Source organism: Toxotes jaculatrix, chromosome 2 (genome assembly GCF_017976425.1).
Source record: "Toxotes jaculatrix isolate fToxJac2 chromosome 2, fToxJac2.pri, whole genome shotgun sequence".
NCBI classification, from domain to species: domain Eukaryota; kingdom Metazoa; phylum Chordata; class Actinopteri; family Toxotidae; genus Toxotes; species Toxotes jaculatrix.
The window spans coordinates 10,453,492-10,475,194 of record NC_054395.1 but is presented as its reverse complement, the minus strand read 5'-3'; the positions used below and the strand labels follow the sequence as shown (position 1 = coordinate 10,475,194).

Here is a 21,703-nt window from a genome sequence, read left to right as displayed (position 1 = left end):
GACAGAGATGATTGGTAGCTGAGACTCTGCCACAGCCAGTTACTGACTGACTTGCAACAAAGAACAGCCCAATCCATATCCTGCAGTACCCCTCATACTGTTCATTTCCAGGAACAGGAAATTGGCCACAACCTAAATGGCACCCTGAAACACGGGAATATAAGGTCCCTCAGAGAAGTGGGTTAGAAGAAACAATCAGACTGAGGAGCTGGGATGCAGCCCTCATGAAGGCAAGGGGTGTGGCAGCTGGTATCCAAGCAGGAGGGCGTAAATTATTAAGACCACTGTCTCTTCCCCACCTTTCGAAAACTAACTTTTTAATACATGACGGTCTGCAGATGTCTCACAGCTGGGCAGTATAGAAAAATGAAAGCATTGTAATACTGATTACATACATTTTCCCCTTTCACGCAACAGTTCTGCTCACAGTGTACACCATATCCCCTATCTATATTGTTTTTTTTGTTTTTTTTTATTATCCAAAGGGAATCACCTTTACTCTCCCCCTGACACTGACACACACCATCATGTCAAATCCTTGTTACAATTTAATTGTAAACTCTTGTCTGTCTGTAGTTCTCTTGACCACAACACTGTTGGTTCCAGTGTTTTAATGGAGTAAAATGCAGCATTTTTTTTTATCACTCGACATACTCAGAGCAAACAGATAAAGTACTGGGCTTGTATAACTCATACCAATCCATTAAAGATGCAGGCATTTTAATGGATTGGTGCTGGCTATACACAGTCCTTCGCCATTATTGTTTTCTATTCTGCTTTGTTCATTTGCTATGCTAACTTAAAAGATGTGAAGAAGCTTGTTAGAGTTTGAACAGTTTTGGGCAAATAACACATTTCCATTGTATATTGAATATCATTATTTTTCAGTGTCAGATTAGCTTGTCAACAAATTTCACACATTATTATAAAAGTAATTTCACATGTTTGCACTATTGGTAGATGTGCTTTTAAAAATCAGACCAAATTTTGACTTTTCAAAAGGAGAGAAAAAATTTAACCTGTAATTTAATCTGGACTCGTTCTCTAAAGGAGACGAACAGTAGTCAGGACTAGTTTTCAAGTATATATGGTATGACAAAAAACATTGTTCTTCAGTGGGGGAATGCTAGTGAAAACCCCATCACTGACAATTGTGTTATCTTTTAATTTTGTTGGGCGTGTCAGTCACATCTCATAGATAATCAGTAAAATGTTGCCACAGTAGTGTGGGATTTTTTATTTGCGCCTTTTGCATACAGTATGAAAATGAGACCCAATACACTTTGTACTGCATATGCATGTTTATACAGACTGCGTTTGACTGAAAAACAGATGAGGAATTATTAAAAAACAGATTTAAAAAATGTATGTTTTGAGAATGCCAAGAAAAACCCATGGTGAAGTGACTGCATGCCTCCTCTGCTCAGTGTTAAATGCTGGGAAGCTTACTGAGCCTTGCTCCCCTTCACCAAGGGGTTAATTAGCAGCTCCCCTCCCAATTGTCCTCTGCTTGTTCACTCTCATTAGTTTAATCTGGCTCTGTCCTCCAGCTTGCCTCTCTTGCCTCTATCCTCTTGTGCATCAGAACATCTCACTACCTACCCCACTCCTTATGTCATCAGGGTGGAGTCTCTCCTCTACCCCAAAAATCTACTGCCAAACCAAAACCACACTTAGACCATCCTGCGATTTATATCCATTCACACCTGAAGCCCTACGGCTTTTGTTTAGCCTTTAATTAATTTTGTTTTTCATGAAGCTATCCTACAGTCTTTTCATTTTATATAATTCAGATGTTATTGTCAGTCTTATCATAGGTCCACTTTTGATTATGTGTGCTGGTTTATAGTACATTAGAGCAGTTTTATTGTCATGATTGTGTTAAATCATAAATTTTTCTTTCTGCCATCTAAAAATTCAAAGTTATTTGTCAATCCTTTCTTTGATATCTTTTCTGATAAAGTAGCTCATTTAAATCTGTATGATGTGAAAATGAATGGTGCATGCATGATCATTGCCGTATGGGAAGGAGAAATACCAATGAAGTGCGTTTCTGTGTGTGTGTGTGTGTGTGGAGTCGAATTACACTTCCTCTCTCCTTCTCACTGTGTTGTGCTCGAGATGTCGGAGCTGATAGGAGTGGCTGGAAAATGTGAAGTCTGCTTCCCTCCTCCTCTTTCTCCTCCTCCTCCCCCACCACCTCTCTAAAAATAGCTGGCAGAAAGAGAAGGCAGTGAAGTCAAGGCTCTATCTGTTGGGCTGCCAGTGGTTTCAACACTCCCACCACCAGCACAAGGGAAAAAGAGTCTTCTGAATCACACCTCTAATACTAATCACCAGTAAAGAGCACTGCCTTTTTTAATGTTTTTGTCAGTAGAAATCCTTTCACATTTCATCCATTTGAAATCGACCTGATCTCAGAATTGTTGTTTAGAGGCCAGGCTATTTTTGAGTACAGAGGCCATTTTGTAAAAAAGATTCGTAATTCATTCATACAAAGCAGTTGGAAATTGAGACAATTTTAGGAAAGTGGAGGAAAGGAAAGTTTTTTCTTTAAGGAGCAAACATCTGACATGGAGAGATGCCGAGCCTTTGCTCAAGGAAATAGATTATAGACTTCTTACAGTGTTTTTTAAAAAATTAAAGCTGAAAGCTAACCTCTGAACCATAAAGCCATTGTTTTAATTTCTGACACGTGTGGATGTGGTGGACTTCAGCACTTCTGATGTGCAGCACATGCCAAGCATGCCACTTGTCAAATACTAACAGACTTCACTTTAAATGACTAAATGGGGTTGTTTTATTTAAATCTAAACTAGCTGTTCCGAACTGAAGATCCAGACATCCGATGACTGAAATCGTTCATCCGGTTAAAGGCTATGGTTATAAGGTAATAAAAAGTGACGTTGACTTGAAACAGTAGTGAAGTAGTCGACTGGAAAATACTGATTTTGGAATCGTAGTGCCCTACGAGGATGGTCCAAGTCCATGTAATATTTTATAAGTTACAAGTAGAATCTTAAAGTCAGATCTAGCCAAGCCTAGATGAGACAGTGCATGAACAAATTTTTCAGCATCAGCTATGTCCATTTACATTTCGTAAATGGAAAAATTCAGATAGTACACAGAGATTTCTAATTTTAGGGCTTTGTGAAATTGTGGAACCAGCTAAGCTCAGAGTGAGATCACTGAATTTGTTTCCAGTCTGCTTTAGACCAAGATCTAGCATTTTAGTTTTCTCAGCAGAAGTAGGAAGTTAGATGGCTTCCATTGTTTGATTTCTGCAACATGTAAACAGAAGAGAAAAGGGCCAAGCACAGATCCTAGTGGCACACTATAACCAAATTTAGTGTGGTCTGATGAACAGTTATGTAAAACAAAGTGAGAGCTGTCAGTTAAATATGATCTAAAGCAGGAGAGAGTAATATCAGTGAGACCAGTATAACTTTATCTGGACAATCTAGTAAAATGTGGTGATCAGTTCTGTCAAATGCTGCACTGAGGTCTAAGAGCACTGAAACTGAGCCACAGTCTGAAGCAAGAACGGTAATATAGTTACCATAGTACAAACACTAGCTATCTCAGGTTGCATTTGCAGTGATGTTACACAAAAATATAACCACATGAATAACTTAACAAATGTGAGTTAGCCGTCTTTTATAGCAACGAAGTGCATAATGCGGGTACTTGGGTGTGTAAAGATTTAAAAGCCATGGCTTTGACCTCGACTGAATAAAATCCTTGAAAAATAGCTTACCAATGTCTCTTTTTTCAAGTTGCGTCAGTCTACAAAAACTCAAACTGGTTTTGTCATCATAGACATAGATCATTTTATTTAGATCAATTGCAATGATATTGCAGTTTAAGCAAAAATGGCATTTTTACTTTTGGAAAAAAAAAACAGCTTCTCGTCTTCCCTGTCTCCCTCTCTGCATTCCTTTTTCCTACAAATACCATGTTGATTGGCCATTTACTCATGATGTATAACCAGTCCAATAATGCTGCAGGCGGGACACTAAGCCAGGCTGCAAGCAGTAACCTTTCAGAGACACATGGCTGCATCAAGTTCAGTCAGCAATCGGTCTGACAAATTGATAATCCCAATAATTGGAAAAATGATGAATGTCTGATCTGATTATCAGCCTGGCCAGTAATCGACCAACCCCTCGTCTGAACCCGTAGGTTACTGTTAATGTTATTAATGAAATTTAACACATCATAAAGCATAGTAGCCATAGTGGAATTGCCCATCTTGACCTACTCACTTTACCTCTTTGCTTATGTCAGAATGAACCATTGACAAAACCTGGAGGCCATAAAAATATAGATGTTTCAGTCGTATTTTAGTCTTCCTGTCATTTATGCAGGAGCAATAGCTAAGTAAAGTTTATGTATGGCTTCCCTTTTTTTTCAACATCCTGTAGTCCACTCTTTTATTGGTATGGTTTTGTGATTTATTTTATTGTGAGTAATGACAAACCAAATGAAGTACCTGGTAAATATACATGGTTATGTATTTTGAGACAAATTGACAAGGGTTGCCTGAACACTTCATTTAACAAGTTAGTAGCCCACAGAGGCCTGCAAAGGATGTACCGGTTGTGTCCTCTGTGGCATTGTCAGTTAAAGCCGGGACAGCCAGTGCTTGCTCGCAGACAGAATGGATGCTGCTCACATGTTGTAGCAGCCACAAGGCTTGTGTGACCAGTCAGCATCGTCTAGCAATGCAGACTCCACCCCCATAGTTCCCAGGCCACATGTGTAACAAATATGTATGGGGAACAGTAAAGCACTATATGGGGAACAAATATGTATGGGGAGCAGGATCAGAGGCCCTTTGCAGAATTGGGGAAAGGTTTACAAAGAACGCCTAAGAACTGAGACAGCATGAGACAATACTTCTTAGGTGTTCAACAAAATGTAAAAGCAATGCCTGAGTGTTAAGTGCTAAATCTGACAAAAATGCATACTACTTACTGCCAATGCTTTACCATCCCTATAATGAGCTTAATGGTGTCAGCAATGTGCAATTATGCCTGTCAGTGGCATTTTAATAAATGATTTAGGTAAAAACAGAGAATGAGACAAACAGAAAATGGAAACAAACTTTGCGCTTTAGGGGCAAAGTTACTCTAGCTGTAAATTCTGTAATAATTTAGACATGAAGGACAGAATTATCAGCAGTAGAAATGTTGTTGAGTTACTCATATAGTGAAGTATTTGAATCAACCGAACATAACGACTGTCAGTCAGAGGAACCTATCCTTGGCTAATTCACCTTGTTCAAATGTTCATATTTTACAGTTTGGTAAAAATCTGCTGACCTGCTTATAGCTTTTTTGCTGATAAGACCGCCAGTTGGTTTCATTACCTGTTACACGGAGAGCTGAGACAAGAATTAGCCAGTGATATTACCATGAGACATTTTTATCACCAAGATTAGGGTGTTAAGGCGCCTTGCTTAGATGCAGACCCATTTATCAGCACTGGCCAATCAGGTGGCAGGTAGCTACGGAGATGTCAGGCGCTTGAAGGATAAGGTATTCATTCAGAAGGTCTCGACACTCCCCAGGACAAAGGACCTATATCGAAACCCAGAGAAACAGGGAGGTAAAGTTTTTTTACATTACGAATGATACTGTAGTTACCTTTTATTTGACAGATAGGCAGTGATCTCACATAAATTATTTCCTGTAATGAAATTTAGTTTTAAAATTTGTGAGGATAATTGGTCCTTGAATGAGTGAGAGAAGAGAGCATCAAAGGAAGACAATGTCTTAATTTACTTCACTGGAAATGGACGATGAAATTATGAATCATCCCGGAGTTAACCGTTTCATTGGAAACTTTTATCTGCTGACTTGCTGTGACTTACATGGGCACGTTAGGTAGTAATGATTGTACAACCTACAGTCTCTCATGCATCAGTGTCAAGGATGCAGAGAAGCCTTTAAACCACACTTTGTAACTGTCTAAGTGTACAGTAGTATTTTTCTTTTAAGTAGAATTTGTCTTCTCTCTATGGAGAGTGAAAGTGTCAGGGTTAAGAGCGTCAACCAGAGGATTGGGGTCAGCGGGATAGCCACTGCTTTTAGGATCATCAGCAGGTTTTGTCTTAACCGGATTTGGCTGGAGGAGCTGAATCAACTGTGTCCCAGGATTACAGGGATGACATTGGAGGAGAGTTTAGAGTCCAGAGGCCAGAGCATTGACAGCTTCTGTAGACCCTGCCCATCAACTGAGCTCCGTGGGGTTCCAGTCGTGCACCAAAACCCAAGCTGGTCTTTTGGTCTGCCTCACCGCTTTCTTGATATCTGGATTCTTGATCCTTAGTTTTGACAGTCATTAGGGGGGTGCGTTATGGTCAAGTGGATTTTTTTGTTTTTTTAATTTTTAAATTTATTATTTATTTTAGCCTTGGCTGTTCAGTAATGGTTATCAGCTGCTTAGTGTGGCCAGATGTTTACCCAAGGGTTTGCTGTATTTTGGGAGAGAACAAATTCAACATCATCCTCAAAATTGTTATCTTAAGCCTAAAGTAGCTGCCTAGTGCTTGTTGCTAGGTAACAGTTTCAAGCTGGCAAGGACAAGTCTTGAGCTGTCTAGAAAGTGTTGGGCTGATTCACTGCGACTTTGTCTGGGCCTTACATATTGGATTTTAGAGACACTGTGTGATTCTCAGCTGCATTTTGTTGAAGTGACCATGTCCATAAAATCATTGTGGAAGAAAGCACATAATGTCTTAACATTTTGGCCAGTGTCTTACATGCGACTTGGTGCACTCTGGTTCAGAGTAAAAAGTCAGCAGCACAAGTTACTCAATAGTACAGTTTGTCTATTGCTAGAAATAAGAAATGAGCTGTTCGTGGTATGTATTTTGAGCCTTTCATTTCTTGTCTCCTCCAGATCAGCAAGAGTCTAGGCGGCGGAGCGAAGCACACCATTAGCAGAGGAAAATGAGTGAACTGGATCAGCTACGCCAGGAGGCTGAGCAGCTCAAGAACCAGATCAGAGTAAGTCCTTCACGGTCCTCAGGTCTCCCTGTTTTTTGTTGTATTCCCCCCCTTAGTTTACAAATACAGATTGGCATTTTGTCCATTGCCTTGTGTGCTCCAGAGACTGGTATTTCACATCAGTGTTGATAAAAACAGACTTTTCTCGCTGAGATGCTTCCCATTCTGAAGGTTCTCCATTAATGTTGACATTATAAAGTTGTAGTAAAAGAAGTTTTTTTTTTAAAATCAGATTTGGCCTGCTGGGTAAAAATGGTACTTACTTCAAAACACTGGTCTGTATAAGTTAAGTGTTTGGCGTTGTACAGGTACAGGGACATTGGGTTAAATGAACATATTCACTGCAGCCATTGCCTGTAATTCTGTAAATCAACCACCAAAGACAGCCATGGGATTCCATCATGAGCCACTATACTACATTTCACAGATGATTGCTACAGCATTAAGTTAAAACCATCAGGGTTCTCATTAACATCATTATAGTGATATGCAACCAAGTGAGAATCCTCTTAGTTTTTAGGGTTCTGTTACAGGATGCAAAGTTTACATGCTGTAATTTTTTTTTCCACAGTGCTATTAAGCTGATAACACACATTTATTTATTTACTGTTGAATTGTGATGTAATGCTTTGATTTAATCGTGACTGGTGTCTGAATAACAATATGATGTCAGTTGTACATGTTATGCATGTATTTGTCATAATGGATCAGTAATATGTTAATTTTATTACCAGCACAAAAACTGTGCTTTTTCAGTAGTTAGTGCTATTGAAGTAAATCTGGTTTGTTGGTTGGTCCTCTAAAGGTTTTCAGGTTTGCGAGGCAGCCCTGCTGAATCACTGATGTTCAACTAAAAGGGAAGAGATAGTGGTCTGAAACACTAACTAACTAACTCGACTGGAATGTTGTGTTTCAGGATGCCAGGAAAGCGTGTGCGGATGCTACCCTGTCTCAGGTAAGAAACACGTTTATGTTATCATCTTAACTGACCATTGTTTATTGTTTACCTATGATAACATATTACAAAATAAACTAAAATCAGCTTCGATGTTTAGCTGGGTGGTGTTAACACATGATTGGCAGCCTGCATTCTTTTACCACCTTACTAAGTTGATGTTTCAGCAGAGAAATTTATAGCGGTCTCACCGAGATTTTTTTTCTCTCTGATCTTAACCTTGTTTAGATCACAGCTAACATCGACCCTGTTGGCCGAATTCAGATGCGCACTAGACGGACACTGAGGGGGCATCTGGCTAAAATCTATGCCATGCACTGGGGCACTGACTCGAGGTAATCTCATTCAACTCTGTTCTGTCCATTAACTAAATATTTCATCCCAACAGCCTAGGCCCCCTCAACCAACCCATGCTTGACTGTCTTTATGCTAGTTCCTTCTCCTGAGGGTTCTTGTCAAATCCTGACCTTCCACAATAGTTCATTCTTGCATCCAAAAACAAATCTTTTACTTTACATCTGTCCACATCAATCTGTCAGATGAACATATTCCGTTTTCTTACAATTCAACAGTAGGATAATAGATAATGCATTTTTTCTGTCTAACGCACATTCATCACTCTGTCTTTGAGTGTGTCTTATGTGTTGTGTGGTTATGTCTGCTGTGTTTGTGTGCACTGGGGGTGGGGTATGTGGGTAGGGAAAATACTCAAAATGGAGTCAGCCTTTGTCAGAGCTGTGTTGAGGCTGATAGCCATGGCAGATGAAACAACACTTCTCACTTCACATAAAACCGTTTTCCCTAGAGTTGTACACACCTCTCACCTCAGCAACCAACAACTTAATCACTGTGGTGCTGGTGTGCGTCAGTCCACAGAGAGGCCATTGCAAACTGCTATGTCACCTCATCATCTTCCCAGTTATATACCCAAGAAAAGTCTACCACTGTGTTTACCCACTGTCAGCTCTTCCTGTTTGTTTGTTTCATCTGTTAATGTTTCACCTCCCAGAGGAGTTGGGGTATTTATTAGACTACCTGCTGAGATTCAGCCACCCAGAAAGAAGGTCACATGAAGATGTTTTGACCTATAGTCTAGGCTAAGTCTGTTATTTTTAGCCGTGACAGAGATGGGGTGGGTTTCCAAAAGCCTGAGAAAGAAGCCCATCAGTTAGTTCCACTTCCCTTCATTAGCCAATCGTATATTGACTAAAATGGACCCCACAACTACACAAATATGTGCCTCATAAAACTTAAAATGCCTTTAAGACACAAAGATTTGTAGTTGTTTTATGACAGTTACAACAGCTGTGTGCTTTATTTTTGGTAGCCCAAACTTACTTTTTCATGGCCACAATGTCAAATGAAAAGAGAAACAAAAGCTTTTAGTTGGGTGTGGCACCATTGCTTTGACATCTATACAATGCATTGTTAGTGCTGATCATCCTGATAGTGTGACATCCTCTCCACAAATAACTTTGATGTGAGCACCTAATTTGACATGTGACAGGTTTGCATTCAGTGCCCATCATTACTCAATAACTGGAGCCAAATCACTGCTCTAATCTGTCAAGGGAAGAGCTGCTTTGTTGCTCTCTGGTTTTATTTCAGTCCACGTGAGAAGTCAGACATTACAAACATTGGTTTCAGATAGACAAAAGTGAGGTTTTACTAAAAGCTTGGTACAGTAGTACTGTGTATTGGCCTAAACTGGAGCTTGAATGTAGAACTAAAAAACCTCAATCCTCATGAAATCAGTGAGTCATAACTCATGTCCCACATAAAAAGATTTCTTCATAACCACAGTTGAACCAACAGTTGTGCTTGGTTTTGTTGATTTTATGGCTTGATCTTGTTACAGTTTCCTTATATGAATAGGGTTTGGAATTAACACGATTTTTAAAATCAATCTTGGGTTTAGACTTAAGAATTCAATATTTAGTAATTTCTTCATATAAACATCTGTTGCAGATATTTATATGATACCTAAAAAAACACAACTCCAATGAATTTAACAGAGAGAATTTTTTTTAAAATATATTTATGCTCCTCCACTTCAGCTTAACAAAAAAAGTACAGGCCATCACTTAGACAACAGTTAGACACAGTTATTCAAACAGTGCTGGTGAATGAACAACACAGTTTCATTATGAAATAAAAACTGGGTTTTTGTTCAGTTTTAAAAATGATCAGGGGAAATTGCAAATAAGACCAATAAAGGCATCTTTCTTTGCAACACATTCATCTGTTAAAACACTGGGTGTCTGTTGCCAGCTCTGCTGAAGTCAGAGCTCTAGAAAGTAAGCACCTCAAAGCATTGCATCATCACCTCCTAGCTGACACCCTCGCGCTCTGGCATTGCACCGGAAGTGAATGTGGACTCTGATCTGAAGTTAGGACATTTTGCCGCTTCTGGCATCATCATGAGCTTTGATTATTTCAGTTTAATGTGTTCACTTTAGGGCCGGGAAGATGGTACTTCATTTTCTTCTGGACTAGAATTCCCAGTGCAAACCATTCTGTCCCTGGCTTATTATCTGTGGAGTGTGCACATTTGAGCGCGTTCCTGCCAGCCTGGTAGTTAAGATTTGCATACTCCCAGCAGGCCTTGGTGTGTTCACCCCTTTTCCTCTTCCTCTGTGCGTTGGGACCATCACTGTGGTTACTCTTGGTGGATTCACCCAGATAGCGCAGCCACAGAGATACCTGAGAGCCCTCTCTAGGAGGCATAAACATGGATTGTAATGATAACTGTATTTATCATGCAAGTTCTTATGGCTGTGTTTTTGAGGCACATGATATATTGAAAGTAAATAAGTCATTTACACTGTATTAGAATTACACAGAAATTAATCAGTATGCCTCACGTCTCTGGATCAGTCATTTTTAGGATTAGCACTGTCCATTCTCTGTAATAATGATGTTGATGCAGCAGCAGCTTCAAAATAATGCTGTGCCGCATTTATCGTTTATACAGGTGCTGGATTAAAAGCTTTTAAATTCATTATCAAACATGTTGCTGTGCATACTCTATACAACATGGTGTTGTTCATTAGTCAGTCCATGTTTTTTTTTAATTCACTTTTGTGGTTTTTGCAGTTTTTGTTTTCTAAAAGGTTGGAGAAGACTCTGCACAGCAGACAAAAGTCTGTTCACATCCTTGTAATACGTCACATCATTTGGCTTCCATGATGGACCTCCTACAAACCCCTTATCTCTGCATATACCTATATAGACAGCAAATTGGACCATTTGATCATCTGACCTGGATTGTTGTCATGTTCACTCCTAGAAAAATACATTGTTCTACTTTTGCCTCATAACAAAAAATACTCATAATCATTAAAACAAAGCACATGAAGGTACTGCAAACCCCATACAACATGTAGTACAGGCTGTGTGTTGACTCCGTACTCCAGCACATTGTGTTTACATTGAAACAGTAACTGTGAGGTAAAGGTGCTGAGTTTAAGGGTAGGTTATTGTTGTACAGTACAGCAGGACAAAGACGAGGCTCCAGTTCCTACAGTGGACACCCACTACGGATACTAGCCAAACACTTGCTGCAATGTAATTTCACATATATTCAGTAATATATTCAGATAGAATTAATTAACAATTCTATCATGTTGTGTGACCATCACTGTTACTTTCATTAGTGATGGTCACAAATGGCAGGAATTAAATACCAGTATTTTACAAATGCATACAGAAACATATCTGTCAGAATTAGACCAATAACTTATTATATATTGTCATTCTTCTTGCTGTGTGAAGGGGCTGGTCAGTTTAAATTGTTCTGTCGTTTGAGCTGTCTTATCTTTCTTTTCATCAGGCTTTTGGTCAGTGCCTCCCAGGACGGCAAACTCATTATTTGGGACAGCTACACCACAAACAAGGTAACATAATATCCCAATGAACTGAAACAATCTGAGTTGCCTGTAATACTCGTGTTTATTTGTACTTTTTGAAGAAATAAAAGTTGCATGCTGTTTGTTTAGCTTTTATGTGTATGTGGCCTTGTTTTACTGTATTCATGGTGTCATTCATGAGCCCACTATATTTGTGAGGCCCCTCAGCTTTCTGGGCACTCAAAATGCTAAACTCAACAAGTTTATATAGCTGTGAAAGCTTTATATCAATGACTGGTCCCCACGAACATAGTAAAACAAGAATGTGTGTGTTCAAGCATATTCGTTTGCAGTGTGTGTATTGACTCTGACCAGTAATAATTCCAGTTTACATTGATACGGCTGTGGAACAAGAAAAGCCAATGACTTGGTTTGGTGAATTGTTGACAGGTGAACCATTGAAGCATCTTTGCCTGTTAATCAAGCTTAAGTCAGAAATAATCATAACTCCCACATTTCTGGCACCTGGTTTTATTTAGATTAACAAAATGCTCAGTTCATTAGAAAACAATTCACAAGTATCTGAGGGTGCCAAGTAATGCTATTTATACTGGGCACTGTGCCCTTGAAAGGTTAAGTTAATATTGCGGACAGACTTTGTCACATGCCCTCCCCTCCCTCTCCCATCTGTCACTGCATACTATCTAATATTAAATCTTCCCTCCTCTCTTCCAGGTCCACGCCATCCCGTTGCGCTCCTCCTGGGTGATGACGTGCGCTTATGCCCCTTCTGGGAACTATGTCGCCTGCGGAGGCCTGGACAACATCTGCTCCATCTACAACCTGAAGACCCGTGAGGGAAATGTGCGTGTCAGCCGCGAGCTGGCTGGACACACAGGTGAGCTGGACACATCCATTAGCAGGTTCCCATTTACCCATCAGTCCCAGGATTTTTTCAAGGTCAGATGTGTCAATCATTCACATTTGTACTGATGTACTCAACATCTACTATTAAGTGTTTCCCACAGAATTAGTCTGCAGTTTGAAAAAATTGTGTTTATTAGAAAACATTTTGACATGGAGGAAAATGATCTAATTTAAGTTGTGGCTAACTGTGAAATGTCAGGTAACATGGTTAGGTTTCAGGCATCACAGACCAGGCCCTCAGTCAGCAGCAACAAAAACACAGCCTTGGACTAGTTCTTCATTCAGGAATATGAAATTCTCCATATTGGTCCCATTCAGCAGGCACTGCTGAGATTTACTCTTCATACTCTGCTGAGCAGAAACGCTACATAGAATAGAATAGAATAGAATAGAATATACTTTATTAATCCCTTTGGGGGGATTAATAAAGTACATAGGACTTAAAGCAAATTCTAAACAAAATATTTCATTTTAATGAATTAATGTTAAATCTACACATGTGAGCTTTGCTTGAATGACAGTGAGAAATAACTGGAAAATGTCAAACATCAATAGACAGTGTTCAGCATGATCATGTTCACCCAGCGCATGTGCACTGCTTTATACAAAAGGATACCTAAAGGACAAAACAGGTACAAAATGACAGACATGACAGAGCACTCAATCTCTGCATTTTTAGGTTGCATTTTAAACTGAAGATTTAAAGTGTCTTTTTCTTTGGTAGGAGAACTTATTATACCCATCACTGTTAATTTGCAAAACTGAGGAAATTTAGCTTCTGTCAGGTTGTAAGGATGGAACACTTAACCTGGACTGAGCATTTTGCATATATTTCCTTAAGTCCTTCTTTAGACAACCAACCAGTAAGACATTCTGTTATTAGCTGATATACAGTAAGTTCAGTTTTTTTCTGTGAACCTCATGTACTTAATTATTTTCACATCTAAAAGATGCATGTCACATGGTGTGTCTGTGTCTCTATAAAAACAGGAGCTGGTTGAGCCATATCCCAGCTCAAACTAATGAAAGTGTTGAGCTCTTAGGCAAGGAGCATTCATCTGATCAGTGTCACATGATGCAGGAAGTGTGTCAGCATTTTAGTTCTAGTTCCCTCGCTATAGGGAGGGGTACATACACTCTGCCGACTAGGAAAGGATGAACTATGGAAGCAAGTCATGACCCATTAGATGCCCTACAGCTTTTTGTTTTTTCTTTTGTTTCTGGTAGTAAATTAGTCGATTCATCCTCCCCCACATCCAGAAAAACATATTGTTTTCAGAGTGTGTGATGACAGTTTGGAATAAGATTTCTTTCTCTGTGCAATCAGTAAGGAAATGAGGCCTGTACCTCTTAATATTAATAGAAGAGACGGTCCATTATAAATGAGTTTTTTAATCAGTGTGTTTGATTCCTTACAGGTTACCTGTCCTGCTGTCGCTTCCTGGATGACAACCAGATTGTCACCAGCTCTGGAGACACCACCTGGTGAGTTGTGATACTGCAACCAATGCAAGTTTGATACCTCAAAAATTACTCTTTAATAGCACTTCATTGAAATTTCAAATATAATGTTAGTTGCAGGGATATCATATATTTGTAGTCCATTGCATGTACGTTTTTATGGTTGTCAGCAATATTTATGGAAACAATAGCAATATCAGTTTCCCAGATCAAAGCCAACACTGTCTAGTAAAGAGCTACCTTTTAAAACTAAGCCAATCTAAACCACAAGTGTTGGGTCTTTAGGATTGGATAGACTTCACATGTTCACCAGCGTCACGTCATGGATCAGTCAGTTTGCTTCTGGAATGACTCCAGATATTGTTTTGTGTTTTGCAGCTGTAATGTGACAGTGTTTGTTCCACTTCCTTGCAGTGCTCTGTGGGACATTGAGACTGGTCAGCAGACAACTACATTCGCTGGTCACACCGGTGATGTCATGAGTCTCTCTCTGGCACCCGACACCAGGCTGTTTGTGTCTGGAGCCTGCGATGCCTCAGCCAAGCTCTGGGACATCAGAGAAGGAATGTGCCGACAGACCTTCACTGGCCACGAGTCAGACATCAACGCCATCTGCGTAAGGCTACACACACACACACACACACACACACACAATCTCTGAAAAAATGTTTTTGTGCCTCATATTTATGCTTTTAAGTGACCAATAGCATAGAAAAAGTTGTGGCTATTTGTCACACAAATTCAGGACAATAAATGTAATCACACTGATCTAAATCTAAAGCAAAGGATGCTTGTACAAAGGTATTGACACTGAAAAATCTCCTTTGACCTTTGGTGCAGTTCTTCCCCAATGGCAACGCCTTTGCCACGGGCTCAGACGATGCTACCTGCCGGCTGTTTGACCTGCGTGCTGACCAGGAGCTGATGGTTTACTCACATGACAACATCATCTGCGGTATCACCTCCGTGGCATTCTCCAAGAGTGGCCGCCTACTGCTGGCCGGCTACGATGATTTCAACTGCAACGTCTGGGACACTTTGAAGGCCGACCGTGCAGGTAAGGCACCAAACAGGGCTGAGCTGAAGGAAAAGGCTGCCCTGACAGACTTCTCCATGCAAAAAAACAAAAAAAAACCATACAGAGACACTTTTCTTTTTTGTTGCCACATCAAAAACATATCTGACAGACACTGGACGCAAAACCTATTTTAGGTGAATTAGCAACGCCTGTAGTAAACACTGTAAGACTGTTAAAAACCAACAACTGATGATGTAGTTTCCACTTCCAAGTTTTATAGGCTAATTGGCCACATATGTCATGAAGTCAATATTTGTGGGTCTGTTCCATGACAGTGGCAGCAATTTCAGCTCTCTGATTAACCAGCAGGCTTCACTGTCAGCTCAGTCAGAGATGCTCAGTCAGGTTTCAGTCACCCTCCACCTTTGTAGCTTTGAAGTTGAGCCCCGCTCTAAGATATATGCTTAACTACAGTTAGTGGCTGGTGGGGTCATCATGAATGTCATCAGAAGGACACATCAAATTTATGGTTAGCTCAATGCATCAATTTGGACAAGTTCTTGTCAGGTATCAAACCTCAGTCATTTCAGAGGTGGACGACATGACTGACCAGTGCCTGATTTTTAATAGTTGTTCCACTGATATATAAGAAAGATTTTGATTTATTCACTGAAACAGATCAATAATTAATAATCTATATATCACAGTTTGACTAAAGATATAGTACTTAAAGTATTTATTGATGCCATTTAGACTGCTGACACCAGTTGCTCATTATAAATTATAAAGTAGATAAAGTACAGAAGACTGACACAGTCTGTTTCATTAAACATGCAAGACTGACACAAATGAAACACAGCTGTGTGTTTGGTTTTATTGTTGATGAAAGTCTTACTAATTCCCTGTTCCCTGTACAACCTGATATTTAAAGCCCCAGAGCTGAGATGTGCAATTCAGTTTATTGTGATAAGTATAACTGTTATTCTAAAATGCGTTTGGATAAGTTAGTTTATTCTAATATGCACATTTTGTGTTATACAGTGCCTTTATCTGGACTTTAACATAGCGTGACCATAAATTCTTGATTTTACACAGATGTATTTGGACAGTTATACATCTTGTTAGTTGATGATTTCCTGTTAGAAACTACACCACGAAGGCAGCTGAACAGTTGTGAAAAGTAAATCAAGTAATACCAAAGGCAAAGGATATAAGACAATCTTTAAACGCACTGAATATACTTCAGAATGCAGCCAATCACCAAGAGGTCTGTGGACACTGTGAAGGAGCTGCAGGGCTCCATGGCTGCGATGGGAGACACAATTATACAACGTCTCTTGCCTGGCTGCTTCACAAGTTGCAGCTTTATGCTTGTTTAAAAAACTCACATGACATGTGGACTAGTGCTTGCTCGAAGGCAACTCTGAAAAACTGGGAAAGAAAGCGGAAGAAAATTTATAGTGTGATCAGACAAAAGTTAGCTTTTTGGCCATCATACTGAGCACTATGTTTGGTGCAAATGAAACATCATGCATCAGTCCAAATGCACAACTCCAGCACCGTGCCACAGGGGTTCTTCTCAGCACCAGGGTCTGTGAGACTTATGTAAGCAGAAGGTCGGAGTTAAAACACTAATCCAGTCCAAGGCTTGTGGCATCACTTGAAAATTTCTGTTTACACTGTCACAGACCTGATACTTGTTTCTAGCCCCTGTACATACCTTTTCTGTTTAAAAGGTGTGTTGTGGAAAACACATTGGCCACTTAGATTACAAGAGCAGAGCTGGAGGAGTTTGTGGTTTTATAGACTAAATTTAAGATGCTAACCTTCCTTTAAATTGGTCCAAAATGCAAGATGAATAATATTGTCACTTTGCCAATGTGACATTGAATTTATTTACACAGGAAGAGACTTCTTTATTGGTGGTTGCCATTTTGCAGTATGCAGTACCCCTTCTTGTCATTACTTAGACTTCAGCTTAGGACTTTACTAAGGAGCAGCAGATCAGACATCGCTGCCGAGTATGTATATAGTTCAATATACAGGTGTGGTTGTTGTGTTGGCATTTTTGGTTTTATGTAAATATTAGTACTTTGGCATCTTAAGTGCCTGCAGATGGGATTGTGCCCACAGGATTTATATATTTAACAAACTACTGAGCAGGAAGCAACTTCTCTCGGGCCCATTTTGACTCTAGCAGTTTGATATTGATAGTGTGTCTGTATGAGTCAAAACAGAAGAGGATCTATTGTTTCCTTCCTTCCTTCCTTCCCTCATTCCTTCCTTCCTTTATTAATTTGCCAGAGTATAAAAGGTATTAATATACATCAGGAAGAGCAGTGTCACCTGCTCCAGCAGTGAGGAGCCCCTGTGGAGGCATGAATACTTTACAGCTATCGACTCCATAGTGGGATCAGGATCAGAGGAGGGCCACATCTGAGCAGGCTATTTCAGATACAATACACACACACACCTGCATTTGATCCATTGGTGGGTGAAATATTGATTATCAGCTCAGCCACTGTCATTTGGAATCTGTGCGGCTCTTTGTGGTTTTAAACAACTAAAACACGTCAGGCAGGCAAGTATCGGGAGATACTGCCCCGAAACCTTTTTCACCTTTTACAAATCAGTATGGGTTTTTCCACAGACATGTCATTAGTGTAGTAAATTATGAAACTGTTTTGTCACTTACAGTATTTGCTGATGTCCGGTAATTCGGTCTTCATAGCCAAGTCGAACCTAGCATGTGATATCCAGACAGAACAGGGTTGTTGCTGTGTCTCAGCCTATGCTGTCTTTGTAGGTGTCCTGGCTGGTCATGATAACCGAGTGAGCTGCTTGGGCGTGACCGACGATGGCATGGCGGTGGCAACAGGGTCCTGGGACAGCTTCCTCAAGATCTGGAACTAGAATCTGAAGGTAAATGAACCGAGAGGCTGGTTTACTAGTGAGAAAGAGTGGATGGCTGTCAGAAGCCATTTTCTTAGATCAACTCCAGACAATTTGTGGACCTGATTCTGTGGACATTGTCTGGAGTTTCCCTCTCACACATGTAGCACACAATAAGAGATTGGTGGCATTTCTACACAAGAAATATGCTGCAGAAATTACAGTATTTTGTTTAGATAGTAAACAACCGCGTCTCCCATCGTTCCTTGAATTTGTCTGACCATGTCGGCGTTAGCCTTTACTTACAGAAGTTCCTAAATCTCGTCGTCTCTCCAGTTTGACATTTTCGTTGGCATCTTTGTGTAAACTTCACTCTCGGATGTTTTTGTATTCTTTCCGTTTCGTGCCAGTTGCATGACAGAAACATCATAAACACGCTCACTGTGAATTCTCAGGACAATTACCAATTAATTAAAATTATGATTCAGTCAAACATTACATGAACTGACAGGGTAAAGTCCGGTCCAGCTCATTTGCGTTCTCTCAAACAGCTCCTTCAGTTAATGTGTAGGATCAGGGTTGCTCTGCATGTGTGAAAACATTAACAGTCATGGTTTAGTAACAGCATGCAGCCTCATCTAGTGTTTGCATTTACTGCCATCTGGGGGTTGGGAATGAAGGTGCAACATATGAACCATAAAGTGATCATCTTACCTGAAGGGTGTTAAATTTCACTGAATTTAAAGTGTTTTCAACTTTTGATTGAATCATTTTACAGTTGTTTGGGGAATGAGTAATATTGCTGAGTAATGATAATCAAATAACACAGTTTTTCTTTTCAGATGGCACCCGGACTCCAAAGTTGAGTGGAACACCATTCCAACATCACAATGTTCAATTTTATTGCATATCCAATCTTTTCAAAAACTCCATGATACTGACTCCAAACACCCCAAAAAACTATCAAGGGCAAAAATTCTCTCTCTCTCTCTCCTTCTCATTTAAAAGAGCACAATTGTCTGTCACTCATTCAGCTACGAAAAAAGAAAAAAAAAAAGCTTGAGGAATTTAGAGGTTTCTAAATGGAACGGAGGGAAAAATTGTGCATTCCTCCCATGACCATGGTCTGGTATTGTAGTAAGTGAAAATACAAATGCCCCACCACCGCTGCCGCCACCACCAAGCAAACGTGTCCTGCGTCCTCATTATACACAGGTCTGAGTGAAGGTTATTTACATGACAGTGATCTAACTCTTAATAGCTTTTTGGCCATGTTTATTTTTGTTTCTTTGTTGTTTTCATTATTATTTTTTGTTAAAGATAAGTAGAACAGTGAACTGTCAGTTAATGTTTAAAATGAGGATCAAAGCTTTGTTTTATTTCTTAGTCTTTACACATTTTAGCGAATGTTTTTAAGTTGAAAACTAAAGGAACCTCCAGATCATGTCATTTTAAATCCAGCTTTATCCCACTGGAGAACAAAGCGAGAGAATTGAGCTTCAACAGGGAGTCCTCAAGCCACTTCTGGCCCTTCTGTATATTTAGTCCCATGATACTTTTACTGTTTCTTTTTTTTCCAGTGTAGTCCACAAATCTTTGTTTGCACAAAAATTAAACTTTGCATATATAGAATAATGTCTAAAGAAAAAAAAAGTTAACTAACCAAGCACATGCTGTTTATGATAATGAATGCTCGTTTTTAAAACGAAAAACAACAAAAAAAAAAAAAACCATTTTAACCATTCTTACACCTTTTTGTCTGGCGACAGTGTAGAATAATTAAATGAAGATTAACCCATCGGATCATAATCCACCCCGACCCCTTTTTTATTCATTTTTTTTCTCCTTTAATTTAGTTTTGTTTTCCCTGGTTTCTGTTGCCCGTGGTTGGGACCGGTGATGTGATTTGGTCGGGTAGGAAGTACCTCCACTTTAGCCCGGTTGCAATCCGGACGTTTCTCTTTTAACAGAGGTGCCCATTCCGTGCTTGGAAATGCAGTTACTACTCTGTGAATGACATGTTGTATAAATCAATGTTTGAAAATAATGATATTGAAACTTTTTAAGTTAAAAACGAAAAAAAAAAGATTTTGGTTGTCTGCCATGGGTGGGTTATCTCTTAGAATCGCATGCTGTAGAATTGCTTAAAAAGGTGCATATGGAATTAAGTCCTTTGATGTTTTTCTTTAAGAAAATAACCTGTTGAATATATCAATACAATGGTATTTATATTTTTCTTTTTCTTTTCTTTTTTTTCCCTTCTTTTTTGTTTTTGGCTACTCCGTGCATACATGATTCAACTAAAATGTCAAAGCTATGCACTTGAGAAGCAAACCCTATAACATAAACGGTTACTTGGTCCATACTTGGGAGGGATTCCACAAATTAAAGAAGTAACGTAAATGTTTAAATTGTACACACATGCATACGTACATTCATTCACCTAAACATACACAATCTCAAATGGAACAAATAAATTTTCATTCCTACTGTAGCAAACAAAATTCCACTTACAAGAAAAACATTTTATAACAGGTTTTTTTCTGTCCTTTAATAAAAAAAATTTTAAAAAAATCTTGCAGCATCTGAATGGCAGAATTTTCTGTTGTTCCCTTCTCCTTGTAAACAGAGACGCTCTTTATTTAGCAGTAGTGACATTTTTTCCATTCTGTTTTTTCTCTGCGACATTCTGTACAAAAAATGTGCTGTAATTGTGCGTTAGGCCTGGAGTTGGCAAAAAATAAAATGAAATAAAAAATATTAAAAATTAATTAAATTCCCTTTCCTTTTCTCTTTATCCATCAAATAACTGTAGAGCTCTGCACCCCCACTGTTCCCTTTTCACCTTTTGTATTTAATTTTAAAGTCAGTCAGTGTACAACCGAAAGCTGGATGCAAGATAGAAACTATATTAAAATGTACTGTTATTTAAGATGTAATAAAAAGCAGTTTGAGATGATCTACTGTGTTGAGTGTGATTCACTTAGAGCGGTTCCCACTGAAGCTAGAATGTTGCAGACTTTCCTTGTAATTATGTTCAGGTCAAATAAACAATTTCTTATCCACTGTTGAATCAGCCTGGCTCCTCTGTAAAGTCAGCTAACTTTTCTCTTTGCATGAAGGTTGCTGTGCAGAAAATGTATAATGTGCATTTGCACTTTATACTTAAAGGGGACACTGTACTGCTGTTTTTGTAAGTGCAGTTATTGTGAGGATAGAAACTGAAACCGCAGACTTATCATTGTTGCCATCTTTTGATGTGCCTGCGGTGAAGTTGCATTCATACTCACATTTACTGCAGAGACATTTCCTCCATTAGGAGCTTATTTAGCATCTATCTGACATATTCCCCACCAGGCCAAAAACTCAGACTAGCATCCCTGTCACAGGTGCTGGTCCCTGTCAAACTCAGGTTATCTGGATTAATGTTCTTCAATTCAATGTGCACATTTAGAAACACTCCATGGCCTTTACTGCCCTCAGCTGGATATAAGTATAAAATATAAGCCACATTTAAAATGTCTGTTTTTATATAAAACCCTGTATATAACTAATAGAATACATAACCTGTTGTTTTAAAACAATGTAA

At 39.3% G+C, this 21,703-nt stretch overlaps 1 protein-coding gene across 1 annotated transcript in view; it reads left to right on the top strand.

The window, feature by feature from the left end:
* LOC121188932 (guanine nucleotide-binding protein G(I)/G(S)/G(T) subunit beta-1) overlaps positions 1-19,876 on the top strand; it is a 35,855-nt gene extending 15,979 nt beyond the window's left edge. The window contains exons 2-11 of the mRNA XM_041048881.1: positions 6,907-7,013; positions 7,930-7,968; positions 8,197-8,303; positions 11,801-11,864; positions 12,552-12,714; positions 14,162-14,228; positions 14,619-14,820; positions 15,045-15,261; positions 18,029-18,144; positions 18,957-19,876. Coding sequence (XP_040904815.1) covers positions 6,957-7,013; positions 7,930-7,968; positions 8,197-8,303; positions 11,801-11,864; positions 12,552-12,714; positions 14,162-14,228; positions 14,619-14,820; positions 15,045-15,261; positions 18,029-18,135 — 1,023 coding nt within the window. The 5' untranslated portion in view covers positions 6,907-6,956 and the 3' untranslated portion in view covers positions 18,136-18,144; positions 18,957-19,876. The remainder of the gene's footprint in view (positions 1-6,906; positions 7,014-7,929; positions 7,969-8,196; positions 8,304-11,800; positions 11,865-12,551; positions 12,715-14,161; positions 14,229-14,618; positions 14,821-15,044; positions 15,262-18,028; positions 18,145-18,956) is intronic.
* Positions 19,877-21,703: the final 1,827 nt, after the last annotated feature.